The following is a 14,583-nucleotide window of genomic DNA, read 5'->3' as shown; positions in this document are numbered from 1 at the left end:
ACTACAGACTCTAAGAGTACCTAACAAGTCTCCCTGAAAAGGTTCCCTGAAAAGGACCTTGAAAAGAACTCTCAATCCCGTCAGTCATTCCCTTATATATATCACTCCTCCTCCCTCCCAAGACATTCTAACTCCGCCCACTCAGGCCAACATTCTAAAAACCAGACTTATAAACCGCAGACATACATTTGGAATTGACTTGTGGGGTGTAACGCCACAGACGTTACCTGGCTTGTCCAGCTCACACACCCTGCCCTGCACTCCTGCACCTACCCTGCACTGGGAACCACACCTAGTTATGCCCACTTTCCTAATCCGAAGTGAAGCCACCAGTGGTGGACAGAAGAAACAATGTGGTAACATCAGGGTAATTTAAGAAGTTGCGGTAAAACAGCATTGCAAAAAAGCACAGTTTTGAGGGGGGGAACCTGACATGGCTGTGACTTGGGGGCTGGATCACATAAACAATGCAACGCCATTGCACAGCCACAATGAGGCATATAGGGCATATAGACAAGCCCATGTTTGGTCTGCAGAAAGTTCCTGGTCCAGTCTCTGGTATCTCCAGCTGGAAATTAATCAGGTAGCAGGAGATGGGGAAAGACCTCTGTCCGAGACCCTGGACAGCTGCCATTCAGAGTGGACAATATGGAGCTAGAAGTACCCACGATCTGACTCAGTATGAAGCAGCTGCCCAGCTCTTGCTATTCCTGCAGGTGCTTTTATGGGATGTCTCTGATCCAACTCAGTAATGTGAGATCGAAAAGAATGGCGCAATTTTTCTGCTGGGACTGCCATTGGGCATCACCCCTTTCTCACTGCCTGCCAACACTTGAAGAAGCCTCTCATCAATTGGCACTGGGTTTAGGACTAGGATGACGCGGGTTCAAATCCCCAGAGAAACCACGAAGCACGCTAGGTAAACCCGGGCCAGACAATACCTCTCCGTCTAAGCCACCCCACAAGATGGCTGAGAGGATAAAATTGGACAATAAGCCTGTGTGCACCAGTTGCTGGAGAACATGGACGGGAGGGTGCTGTTGCACCATGTCCTGCTTGTTCATCCCTGGCCGATGGCTGGTTGGCCACTGTGTGAACAGAGTGCTGGAGCAGATGGACCCTTGGTCTGATCCAGCAGGGCTCTTCTTAGGTCCTTAATTTCACAGGTGCAACCTCAATGAGAGCAATATTAGACCCTAAGACAGCTTTCCCCAACTGGATACACCAACACCCCAGCAGTGTGGGACTACAATCCCCATAATCGCAATAATTGGGGATGATGGAATTGTAGTCCAACACTTCCGGAGGGTGCGCCTTGAACACAACAGACACTTGACTCTTTGGCAAGTCTGGGCAGTTTGCACACTTAAAATGAAATTCTAAACTGACATTTTAAATTTTCCAAAGCAACCGACTAAAGAGCAGTGGATTGATAAAATTTGGGAGACTGTGAGTATGTACAGACTTACTCAGCAAGCGTAGTGAGCAAGGAATCCTAATTTGAAGAATGATATCATGGCACCATTGTTTCCATTTATTTCCTATGCTGAAGCTCTTCAAACTTTGGACAAACTTCCAATCAAGTACAGTTGCCTGTGTTCTTTATGATTAAAATGTCACACACTCACACACGCAGTCCTTTTATATGTCGCATAACTTGTGATTTTACTAAGCACGGAGCGCCTGTTAGGTCATTTTACTGCCGATATTCTATAAGCATATCAGTTATAGAACGGTTTGTGAACCGCCCAGATTGCTCCGGCTATTGGGCGGTATAGAAATGTAATAAATAAATAAATAAATAAGATTTAAAATGACTGAATTCCTTTACTTCTTTTGTGGTTATGATTTATTATTATATATGCTCTGCTTTTTGCTGCCTTTTTTTTTAAATACATAAAATAATTCATAGGGGGGGGGAACAAAACCTTAAAAATAGGCTACGTTTTCTAACGAGGATTCCACCCACCCACTGACCCCCGCAAAGAATGACATACCTGAATGAGAAGTGGGTGTGTAGGCCACCTGTCAATGGTGCTCCACTTCATCTTTGGCTTCTCCCCCTTTGTGTTATAGTAGCGATAAATAGCATTTAAACTGCTCCCTGAAGTACACAAAATAATGAAGTTGGCAGAAACTTTAGCTACGGCGCTGATCAGAAACAGAAAAAGAGCTGAAAAGCTGCCTTGTGATATGATGCAAGGGGACACAAGGAGTCTGTTGAGAACATCAGAGAAACCCGGATGGATCAGACCAAAGGTCTATCTAGTCCCGGATCCTCAGCGGTGCAATTAGGTACTTTTAGGCTCTAGACTTAATGGTCTTACACAAACAACAACACCCCACGCTGTCTGTAGATGTGTTTTACTTTGCTTACTCCAAATGTGGCAAGCCAGCCCTGTGGCATTTGCTCATTCTGCTGAGTGGGGCCCTGGGCATCTTCCCTGAAGTCTTACCCTAGTGACACCACTGAGGCTGCCGTGGCCATAGCCAGATGCCTCTAGGAAGCCCACAACCGTGGGCATGAAGACAACTCTCCCCTGCAACCGATAGTCAATGGTTCTAAACCACTTTCCCCCCCCTTTCAATCAAGTTTTGAATCCCATTTCTTCTTTGTGTCCATTCACATGACATCTGACTCAAGACATCTCCCCCTTGGGTGCCACCCCTTCACCACATGACGCAGGACCACAAGAACCTGTACGAACAGCAGCAGGGGGAACCAAACTGGCAAAGGAGACCCCTGTACTGACGTTGCTCCTGTCCACATATGGATCGGGCCATAGCTCGGTGGTAGAACACGTGCCTCGCAGGCAGAACCCCTCCCTGGTTCAATCCTGGCATCTCCGAGTAGTGCTGAGAAAGACTGAAGCCCCGGAGAGCCACTGCCAGTCAGTGTCAACAATACTGGGCTAGATGGACCAATGGTTTGACGCAGTATAAGGCAGTTTTCTACGCTGCTCTTATAAGCATACAACGACAGCTCTTTCCCTACCCCAAAACCACAGTGCAGCCTTCCCCAACCTGATGCCCTTGAGATGCGGTGGACAACAACTCCTATCATCCCCAGTCAGCATGGCTATTGGCCTTGCTGGCTAGGGAGTGATAGGAGTTGTCCAACACTTCTCAAGGAAAGCAAGTTGTGATGGCTGCCAAAGAGGAACAGGCTGAAGGCAGATGTAACCGTGAACCGCAGATACCCAAAGCCATAACGTTCTGAGCAATTGTTGTTTTTAAGAAGTGTTAGGGTCTGGATGCCAGAACCAGATAGGTGTGCCTGCCCCTGAATGCCAGCTCTGTAGGGCAGATTGCGATATGCGATAACTCAATGGGGAGTGGGGGGGAAACACTCTAGACACGCTCAGAACAATCCCTTTGCTATCCCCTCACATATTCCAGGCCTGAGCCGTAACGTGTAAGCAGTCCCAAGGCTCACCCCCAGCTTAGATTAAACCTCATTTTTGGAAGCCATCAAGTCGATCCCTGTGGCGTTACCCACATTTCTAGTCCCTTAGGTGAATATGTTTAGAGTACAGAATGTTGGACTGAGTGGGCGTGGCTGGTGATGCTGTGGAAAGGGGGGAGAAATGGGGGGAGCTGAGTGGTTTTTGGGGTTCAGTTGGTGATTGGGTTTGGAGGGTAGATGTGTTTAGCTGTGTGATTTCTTGTCAGGTGTTGTGTGAGGAGTGAGTGAAAATAAGATCATAGGGACTAAGGATTGTTATTATTAGATTTGTTACTACCAGTATTCTTAAGAATAGGCAGGTTTTGAATAGAATTTTAAGGAACTAAGAACTGTAAACAACAATACACATTTTCTTTATTTTGCTACCATAAAACCATGTGTTGTGTCAGTTAGGCTGTGTCTCCTGCTCTATTGGTTTATAAATAAATAAACACATCACATTAAACCTTCAGCCTGCTATATTCACAGAAAAGCCTCTTCCAAAGCTCCTTACCTTTCCCCTCTGCTATAAGAGAAAGGTTATACTTTTCTTTTTACCCCTTCCTCAGGTATTTAAGTGGTGGTGCTTAGCCTGAGGGAGGTGTGCGCATCAAAGCCTTGTGTGTGAGGTGGTGGCGTCGCAATCCCATTCTTCAGGTACCAAGCTCACCTGTGGTGGAGCAGCTGTACTGTGGATACTGTGTGAAAGCGATAGCCCTTTCGACACCATCCTCCTCCATCTCTTCAATGGCTTCTTCTGTCAGGGGATGGACGTAGCGGAAACCAATGTAGTACTTGTGAGGGCCTGGAAGCAGAATACAGCTTAGTGACTTGCCTGCCCATTCGTTAAGCAAGGAGGGGAAAAGAATTCTCCTCAGAGGCACATTTTCCAGTAGAGAGTTTTCAGCAATGCACTCCTGGGATTTAGTTGAGGCTAACCAAAGAGCTGCTGCTAAGAGGAAGGGCCAGGAAGTCACCCACATGGCCTTATCCCAGGTCAGACAACTTGCCCATCTTCAGGACCGGCCCTGTCATGAGGCCGAATGACACAGCTGCCTCAGGTGGTGGACATGGCAGTGACAAGACATTGGAGGACACTACTGTGTATGCCACTGTCTGTGCCTGCTAAGCTAGTCTGCTGTCCTCAGATGCAAGATTCAACTGCCAGGCTGATTACGTTTTGTACAAGTAATGGGAAGGAGGGTGACATTTTGTCCTTTACCTCAGGCAGCGAGAGATCTTGTGTCTGGCCTTGTCAACACTTAGTAATGTCTTCTCTGGCACCAGTTTAGGGCAGGAGTTGGGGACTTGTGGCCCTCCAACAATTCCCATCAGCCCTAGCCAGCACAGCCAACACTGAAGGATGATGGGAGTTGTAGGCCAAAACATCTGGAAAGCCATAATCCCCACCCCCCCACTATGTTTTCTGGCTACATGGTCCTTTAAACTGGAGATACCGCCGATTGAACCCAGACCTTGTGAATACAATGTGTGCAATCTATTTATTTGTTTTATATTCATTACATTTCTATACTCTTTTGTTGTTTATTCGTTCAGTCGTTTCCGACTCTTCGTGACTTCATGGACCAGCCCACGCCAGAGCTTTCTATACTCTACCCAATAGCCAAAGCTCTGTGGGAGGTTCAGAACAATTAAAACACAGCACGATAAAACATAACATAAAGCTTTCATAAGTTTAAAACTACAGTATAAAGCCAAAGGAAAAACTGCAGGGGGTAAAGATTTAAAAATACAGTAACAGATTTAATAACAACAAAAACTCAATTGCCTGGGAGAATATGAAAATTGTAACCTTCCCTCATTGGGTAGTTGCTCCATTGGGTTTTAGTTGCCCCTTTCTGCACTTTTCCCAGTTCTACAATATCTTTTTTAGGTGCTATTGACCAAAACTGTACACAGTATTCTAAGTGTGGTGGCACCATAGATTTGTATAAGGTAGGTTAAGCTGAGAGTCACTGACTGGCCCAAAGTCATGCAGCGAGCTTCATGCCCCGAGTAGAGCGTGGACCTCCCAGATCCCAGTCCAACACTCTAATCTCTACACCACCCTGGCTTTTAAAAGGGGATTACACAAATTCATGGACCAAGGTTATCAATAGCTACTAGTCACAAATTCATGGACCCAAGATATCAATGGCTACTAGTCACGATGGCTATATACAGCCTCCATGTTCACAGAATCATAGAATAGTAGAGTTGGAAAGGGCCTATAAGGCCATTGAGTCCAAGCCCCTGTTCAATGCAGAAATCCACCTTAAAGCATACCTGACAGATGGCTATCCAGCTGCCTCTAGTGTGGGAGAGCCCACAACCTCCCTAGATAACTGGTTCCATTGTTGTACTGCTCTAACAGTCAGGAAGTTTCTCCTGATGTCCATCTGGAATCTGGCTTCCTGTAACTTGAGCCCATGATTCCGTGTCCTGCACTCTGGGATGATCGAGTAGAGATCCTGGCCCTCCTCTGTGGCTGCAACTAGACCTAAGGTTTATCCCAGGATTGTCCTGGGGTCAAACCTGTTCATCTAAGTGCCACACAGGGCATCCAGCGCTCAGGCAGGGACGCACCCGGGATGATCCTGGGATAAACCTTAGGTCTAGCTACGGCCTGTGTGACAACCTTTCAAGTCTTTGGTGAGTGATATCATGTCTTCCCTCAGCCTTCTCTTCTCCAGGCTAAACAGGCCCAGTTCTTTCAGTCCCTCCTCATAGGGCTTTGTTTGCAGACCCAATTATCCTCATTGCCCTCTTCCGAACACGCTCAGAAGCAGACTATCTCGAATTTAGTAGTTCCTGGAGAAAAGCAGCAGGAGAGGGCTTCTATTACCCTCATGTCTTGCTTGTGGACTTCTCAAGGACATTGGGGGGGGGCATTGTGGGAAACAGAATACTGCAGGATTAAATGAATTTTTGGTACTTTCTAGCACGGCTCTGTGCATGTTAGAAGGTACCTTTACTGTGGGGGAATTTTTTTGATCCTAGAAGGAGAGGAAGAAGGTCAATGCGCAACATATGTTTCACCATGGTGGGTGGGCATACAATTTAGAAAGATGGAAAGAAGCCGCAAAGGATCTTGACATGGCAAGGCATCAGAATTACTCACTTACATTGGGCCCGATCCAGCCCCAAGTTAAGCACTTTATAGTGCTCAACTCTCCCACTGACATCAATGGGATTCCAATCTTTGGCTCAATTGGGTCAACCTGGTGCCCTCCAGATGTTTTGGACTTCAACTCCCATCAGCCTCAGCCTGCATGACCAATAGTCAGCAATGCTGTACTACTGAAGGGCACACCAGGTTTAGTTATGTATTAATATTTATATACCGCTCAATATAATAAAATACCTACTTGGGATTTAGGGTGGGGAAACGCTGGCTTTAAACTTTCTACTCCTGACTTTTTTGAACCGGAAGAGAGGAGGGCTGGCTTGCCTGTTTCTTTTTAGGCGAGCGGCCTGAGCCCTTTTAGCAGGCAAAAGAAAAACAGCATATAAAAGCTCCCAACGACCCTCTACCAAAATACTGACAATAAGATGATAACTTGATGCGATTTCATTAGTGGAAAAGAAAAACCCTAGATAAGCCATCCATGCTGAAAGAGAGGCAAAATATTTCCACCATGCCAGAGTCGCAGGCACATGGTCCTAAGAGTTGCTCTTCCCTTTGGCCACCCTTGTAAATACTTAGCTAAGAAAAGAAAACCCCACAAAAAAACCAAAAACATTAGCATGCAGCCGCTGTAAAAAGGAGCAGAAGAAGGCCTCTGTGACATAATGAGAGTCCAAGTTAAGATGCAAAGGATGTACAAATAGATAAAGACAAGGGCGGCTTTCGCTTGGGAGAACACATTGTAAAATAAGAGGGAGTGATGAGGTCTGACAAGAGCAGATAACACGCCCAAAACCATTAACTTAATGCTCCAAGTCCCCAGTCTCTTCAACAGACTAATTTCATTGTATTTATTTTTTTAAAAAGCCACTGACTTGCCTGCCTGAAGGATAAGTCTCAGTGTGCTTCCCGGTGTCAAGAACATGTATTCGCCGTTCTTGCAGTTTGCAGGTGAGCGCCTTGAAAACCCGCAAGAACCAACGCTGTTACAGGAGACATCAAAGTCCTGCCTGTGGTTTTGATCTGGAACGGCTGATTGACACATCACCGGATGCTGCGATCAAGCGAGGAATAATGCATATTATTCCCTCTGCTCTACAGGTGCATCTTCCCTCTGCTCTACAGGTGGGAAGATTCCAGGGACTAAAGTTAAAATGAGTCAGATGGGGAACTCCAGGTGCTGCCAGAAGGAAGTCACAGACACCGACTGAGTTCAACACGCTAACCCACATCCAGCGGTTGTTGAACCACAGGAGGCTTGTCAAACTGTGGATTAGCATGTTGTCTGAATCCAGGCCACTTTCCGCGAGGTGGCTTGTTAACCATACTGTGTGCCTTACTTTTCTCGAACAGACCACCTTGAGAACCCATGGTTTGTTGTTGGGTTGTTCAGGGTGATTAACAAGCCACACTGCACGCTGAACATTTGAGAATGTCCCTGAAATCCAAGGGGTGATGTGTATTGAGTATGTTAGCAAGCAGAAATATGGACTTCATAGAGTTCCAAAATGCTGCTAAGAGATCTGTGTTGCCTAAAACAGCAAATCGATTTTATCAGGCTTTAGCTGACAAGAGCAGGCCTCATTCCCTGGATATCACCTTATCTTGGGATGAGCTGGGAGGTTTTCACTCCTAACCAGGTCAATTATTTCTCCAGCTTAGATGTTTTGGGACCCTGCAAGAGGGACCCCACCCTGCTCCTTCTGAGAGTGGGGAGGGATGTAGCTTGTCAGCTCCCGAGAGAGCGGAAGCACCTTGGATAGCTCCTTTAGAGTTCTACCTAAAACCCGGACCAGATTCATCGCCCCACTGACATCGGAGCCACCAGACTCCAATGGCTCAGGGTATTAGAGAAACAAAGGAAGAAAAAGAAGAGTAGGGGCAGCCATGATTCTGCACCCTAGACAGACCTTTGCTTAAATGAATAGAATAGGAATTCTGTAGCTGCCATGGCCCCACCTTATGCAGGTGGAGTCACTGACATTGGTTTTAACATTTTAAAGTTGCAAGGGTGCTGGATACACTGAAGTCCTACTCTGATTAAAAAAGGCCTTTTCTAATAGGTTCCCTGCTTTTCCTTTCGTTGCACTTGTCTAAACCCCGCCTCAACTACGAACTGACCTAGTTGACCTAAACAACCTACTTTCGAACTTAGAGGGCGACGGGAGCGTATTGCTAGACCAAATGCTTGCCCACTTTAAAAAAAAAATACAGAAAGTTAGCAAATGAGAAGGTTCTATCTTAGCCTTCTCCCCTGAGGAACTAGGGTTTACTAGAAGGAATATAACACATGCTGCATCTGGCTGTTTGCACAATGTCCCTGCTAGTCACTGACACCCACAAGCGAACTGTTAGGCCTTCCTTATCTTCTGGCCTATATTCAAGGGAGGAACCTCACAACCGTTGGGTAGAGCCGGTGCCAGTTTCTCTGCTTAACTGCAATATAAGGGGAAAACCCATCCAAATGGGACCTCCTTTAAATCAACCCCCTCTCCACATTCCCTACAGTAGAAGTTTTTTAAGAAGCGCCTGGAGGGCCACCCACCAGAGATGCTGTAGCAGTGGTTTTCTTGCATCGGTAGGGAATTGGGCTGGAAGACTTTGGAGGTGCCTTCAGACCCAATGATCTCCATCATACCCTGCTTGGGAGGCTTAGCAGGTGCCTCTGCCTAGCTGCTGCAGACAGAGAACTACACTAGATGGATCTTTGGTTTAATTCAATTCTTACTTTCTTAAAATACCACTTCAGCTGATTGCATTGGTTGGCCCCAAGAAGAAACACCAGAGTTTAAGAACATAACAGCCCTGCTGGATCAGACCTAAGGTCTACCTACTCCAGCATGCTGTTCCCACATTGGCCAACCAGATGCCTTTGGGAAGCCCACAAGTAGGACATGAGTGCAAAAGCCTTCTCCTGCTCATGTTCTCCGGGAACTAGCCTTGAGAGGCACACTGCCTCTGATATTGGAAGTAGCATATTTCCATCAGGACCAATAGCCACTTCCTCATCCACAAATATGTCTAATCCGCTTTTAAGGGCACCCAAGTTGGTGGCCATCCTATTATTGGAAAATATTCTTTAAAAAAAACGAGCCCTCAACTGAGGCTGAGCTATAAATGACAACAGTGGATGGATCCACACAACCATGATATAAAGATTGTCCTGATTATGCGATGAATGGTTCAGATAGCAACTCAGTTGTCTATTGGTGGAAGCTACCATAATACCTGATAGAACGCCTTTCGCGACATGAACCTACCCGTACACTACGTTCAACATCTAAGGTCCTTCTCCGGGTGCCTACTCTGAAGGAGGCCTGAAAGACAGCAACAAGGGAGAGGGCCTTCTCTGTGGTGGTCCCCCAATTATGGAACGAGCTCCCCGATGAGGCTTGCCTGGCACCAACATTGCTATCTTTTCGGCGCCAGGTTAAAACTTTTCTCTTCTCCCAGGCATTTAGCAATATGTGATGAGCTTCATTGATCCTGCATCTGTTTTTATAGTTGTTTATAAAGTTTATAGTTGTTTTTAGATGTATGTTTCTGGGCATGTTGCATGTTTTTGTGGTTTTAAATTTTGTATATTGTTTTTAATCTTATGAAAACTGCCCAGAGAGCTTCAGCTATGGGGCGGTATAGATATGTAATAATAAATAATACTAATACTACCACATGTAGGGTGACCATATGACAAGGAGGACAGGGCTCCTGTATCTTTAACAGTTGCATAGAAAAGGGAATTTTAGCAGGTGTCATTTGTATATATGGAGAACCTGGTGAAATTCCCTCTACAGCACAACAGTTAAAGCTGCAGGAGCTATACTAGAGTAACCAGATTTAAAAGAGTGCAGGGCACCTGCAGCTTTAACTGTTGTGATGAAGAGGAAATTTCACCAGGTTCCCCAGATATACAAATGACACCTGCTGAAATTTCCTTTTCAATACAACTGTTAAAGATACAGGAGCCCTGTCCTCCTTGTCATATGGTCACCCTAACCATATGACAAGTTAAAGAAACACCCGAATCCAATTTTATAGCAGAGGTGGGCAATGTGTGCCCCTCCAGATGTTGCTGGACTGCAATTCCCATCAGACCTTGCCAGCATGGCCAAGGGTGAAGGATGATGGGAGATGTAGGCCAATCACATCTGGAAGGCCAAACGTTCTTCACAGAAAATAATTCATGATAGGTATGAGGAATTGAGACCAGACTCCCCCAAATTCAAATCTAAGCCATCCTGGCTTTCAAGATGACCTTCCAAGACACATTCTATTCCTCACTTTCCTTTCAAATAAGCCATCAATAAGACTAGCTGTGGATGTATTGTGTGACTTCTACATTTTAAAAAAAAATACAGACTACTGTACAATTTCTTCTGATAAAGAAAAATTCACACACAACAAAAAGCTGAACAAGAATAATAAGAACATAAGAACCACCATGCTGGATCAGATCAAGGGTCCATCCACTCCAGCACTCTGTTCACACAGTAGCCAACCAGCTATCAACCAGGAACATGCAAGCAAGACATGAGTGCAACAGCACCTTCCTGCCTATGTTCCCCAGCAATTGGTGTATATAGGCTTACTGTCTTGGATACTAGAGGTAGCACATCAGGACTAGTAGCCATGGGTAGCCTTCTCCTCCCGGAATTTATTCAACCCCCTTTAAAGCCACCCAAATTGGTGGCCATCACGACATCACTAATAAAGGCTTCAAATACCGGAGTGAGGAGACATTTCATCCAGCAACTTCACCATGCCTTCTCCCTGAGCAGCAGTCCATTTCTTAATTGGCGATCCTCCACCAATCCGACTATATTGCTCCTGGATTTTCGGAGTGCGCCGCTTCGCAATGAAAGGGGCTAGCTTACTGGAACACGGAGAGACAGCTGTTAGTAAGAGCAACACAGCTCGACCTTGTGCCAGCTTAAAAACAAGAACAAACAATTCAGCACAATGTGTGACAGCCAAAGAATATGCACCGGAAGTTCCTTACTTTTGGACCGGAAGCGTCATTAGGTCTCTATCCAGGAAAAGTCTAAGAAGGAAATCATGAACATCTCCCAGGTTCTCTGGACCTCCCATGTTTAACATCAAGATCCCTGTTTTAGGTTTCCTATGGAGAGGAACGGGGGAGAAAAAGAGAAGAATGAATGTAACTATATGTGCTTTAATACACTCTCTATATAATGGACTGTAAATAAAAGGTATTTATATATTTATTACATTTCTATACAGCTCTCTGGATGGTTCACAAAAATTGAAACCTCGAGGTACAGCATAAAGCAATATAGGTGACTAGGAATTCCATGCAGGCAAATGAATAGTCCTGAAGAGGAAAGAGGGAATTCTCCATTCCCCCTTCCCCCTTTTCTTCCCTCTCCCAGCCAGTATTCTATGCCCACTGAGCATAACCCCTCCTTTAGTCTTTTCCCCTAAAGGTGTGAGCGGTAAGACTTCCTGACTGTTAGAGCAGTACAACAATGGAACCAATGACCTAGCAAGGTTGTGGGCCTTCCCATCCTAGATGCCTCGATGGCCTTATAGGCCCCTTCCAACTGATTTAAAATGTTTACATAATACCTTTCATTAACGAATTCAAGAGGGGGGGGGTTCTCCTTAAAACAACAATTAAATCTGAAATACGATCCACGATAAAAGAGAAAATGGCTAATATCCGTAGCTGGATTGTGGTATATGTGTGTGTGTGTGTGTGTGTGTGTGTGGTGGTGGCACCTCCTTTCTTTCATACATTTATATCCTGCCTTTCTTCCGTCAGGGAACTCAAGGTGGCATATATGAGTTTAATAACAAGATGGCGACTAGAGAAGTTGTATAAGGCCAAACGAAACCATTCGGTCCACTTCCATCCATTCCGCCACAGCTATGTATGCAGAGACGTGTCCTACCTCTTTTCAGGTTGAATCTGAGGCTTTGTTGGTTTTGCTTGTATAACTGCTGCTGCTGTTGACTGGTATCTCCATTGCAGCTGGACTCTCACTCGACTGCAGCAATTGTTTTTTGCAACTAAGTGGAGCAAGGAAACACAATTAACACACAGTTAATGCATTACCTGCCAGGGAAACTAACTCGATTTTTAAAAATGAATACATTTGACATATAAAAAACATGTAAGAAGCTGCTGTCTACAGAGCTAGATTTTTGATCCATCTAGCACAGTACTTTCATTTCCTGAACCCAGCCGTCTCTAACCTGGTCCACTCCCATCACCCTCAGACAGCTATATTGGAGGGCACTGGATAAGTCCTGCGTGTGGATTTCTGAATTGGACACAGGACCAGAAAGGAGATGGGATGGGACAGATTTTAGCCCAATCTAAACAAGCAAATGCTGTGGTAGTATGGCCAGTACCGTTTCATAGGGCAGATCTCACTTGAAAAGGGGATTTTATATTCAAAACAATTATCTATAAATTTTAAATACACCGCCTACCAGGAATTGACCCTGGGGCCTTTCTGTATGCAAAAACATGTTCTCTCCCATGGAGCTCTAATATTTCTCTTGAGAATCTACATACACACTTATATAATTTCAGTAAAAATCAGAACACAAACACAATACAAAATGACATTCTGAAATTATTTTGGAAATGACAAGTTGGCATTTTATATTTCATATGACAACTCCCTGACAACGAGCTTGCAGTTTTGTACTTTGTAAAGCTCTATGAATACCAATGGTGTGATAAACAACAACAATAATGACAACAACAGGTAGGTTTATGGGTGTTGACCGCCTGGGGAAGTGAGCAAGGAGAAGCATCTGTCTCTTATCTACTCACTAGTTGAAAAAAAGTAGTGCAAGTAATTCATTTCCACTTGTAAAGCTGGCAGCACTAACACACAGCTTGCGCCTCACATTAACGTTTTGCTTTATTTTTGAAGGGAAGTTTACAACACCAAGGCCCACTCAACAAACAGTGTGCATGGGAGAGATTGTGATCAGATCCATGCCACCAATGTCATTTTATGCGGCGGGGGACCTCATGCATGCAAAGATGTGCATCAATGCCATGAAATTAATTGATAGATGCAATTAAAAAAAAACTCCAAAATTTTCAAAGATGCTCCTCAAACCAAACACATCTGATTTAGTACTACTAACCCCAGTAACAATCCATGTGGCAGCATATACTATCCTTATCTCCTAAAAGAAGTGTCCCAGCCGGCCATATCATCCTCTAACAGGCCATTCCACACTCCCTCACCCCCAATTGTAATTTTTTATCCTGATAACATTCTGTGGCTACTAAACATGCTTAGTCCTCACAGAACTGCTGAGATGGGGGAGGGACAGGACAGGAGTGTCCCTTAGGGATTTTTCCCCTCCTCTTCATTTAAAGTTTTTGCGTAGTTCTGCAAACCTGGACCATGCAGATATCTGCTACGGCCAGATCTATACCAAGCATGATATGACATAAGAACATAAGAAGAGCCATGATGGATCAGACCAAGGGTCCATCTAGTCCAGCACTCTGTTCACACAGTGGCCAACCAGCCATCGGCTAGGGATGAACAAGCAGGACATGGTGCAACAGCACCCTCCCACCCATGTTCCCCAGCAACTGGTGCACACAGGCTCACTGCCTCAAATACTGGAGATAGCACACAACCATCAGCGCTAGTAGCCATTGATAGCCTTCGCCTCCAGGAATTTATCCAACCCCCTTTTTAAGCCATCCAAATTGGTGGCCATCACTACATCCTGTAGTGATGGCCACCACTTTGAAAACGGTTTGAAAACTGTATATGGAGTGTGTCCTGGGCCCCAATAGTTGTCAATACCTTTATAAACCGTTTTAAAGCAATAGTGTAGATCCTGCCTAAGTGGCCCCATTTTGCCTACAATCTTGAGCTTGGCATTAGAGGAATTTATTTATTTATTTTTATTTATTTATTACATTTTTATACCGCCCAATAGCCGAAGCTCTCTGGGCGGTTCACATGTCGATATAGCACCAACAAGTACATTGTTGGTGCTATATAAA

General features: G+C 45.1%; 1 protein-coding gene across 1 annotated transcript in view; it reads right to left on the bottom strand.

Annotated features, from left to right (window-relative positions):
- Nucleotides 1–14,583, bottom strand: part of FECH (ferrochelatase) — a 31,455-nt gene that overhangs the window by 15,662 nt on the left and 1,210 nt on the right. Inside the window, exons 2-6 of the mRNA XM_063128213.1 lie at nt 12,485–12,602; nt 11,572–11,691; nt 11,297–11,445; nt 4,116–4,250; nt 1,998–2,104 (exon numbers count right to left, since the gene is read on the bottom strand). Coding sequence (XP_062984283.1) covers nt 1,998–2,104; nt 4,116–4,250; nt 11,297–11,445; nt 11,572–11,691; nt 12,485–12,602 — 629 coding nt within the window. The remainder of the gene's footprint in view (nt 1–1,997; nt 2,105–4,115; nt 4,251–11,296; nt 11,446–11,571; nt 11,692–12,484; nt 12,603–14,583) is intronic.

This window comes from Elgaria multicarinata, chromosome 6 (assembly GCF_023053635.1).
Source record: "Elgaria multicarinata webbii isolate HBS135686 ecotype San Diego chromosome 6, rElgMul1.1.pri, whole genome shotgun sequence".
Classification (NCBI taxonomy): Eukaryota; Metazoa; Chordata; class Lepidosauria; order Squamata; family Anguidae; genus Elgaria; species Elgaria multicarinata.
The sequence above is the reverse complement of the archived record's forward strand: the minus strand, read 5'-3'. Positions and strand labels throughout refer to the sequence as shown.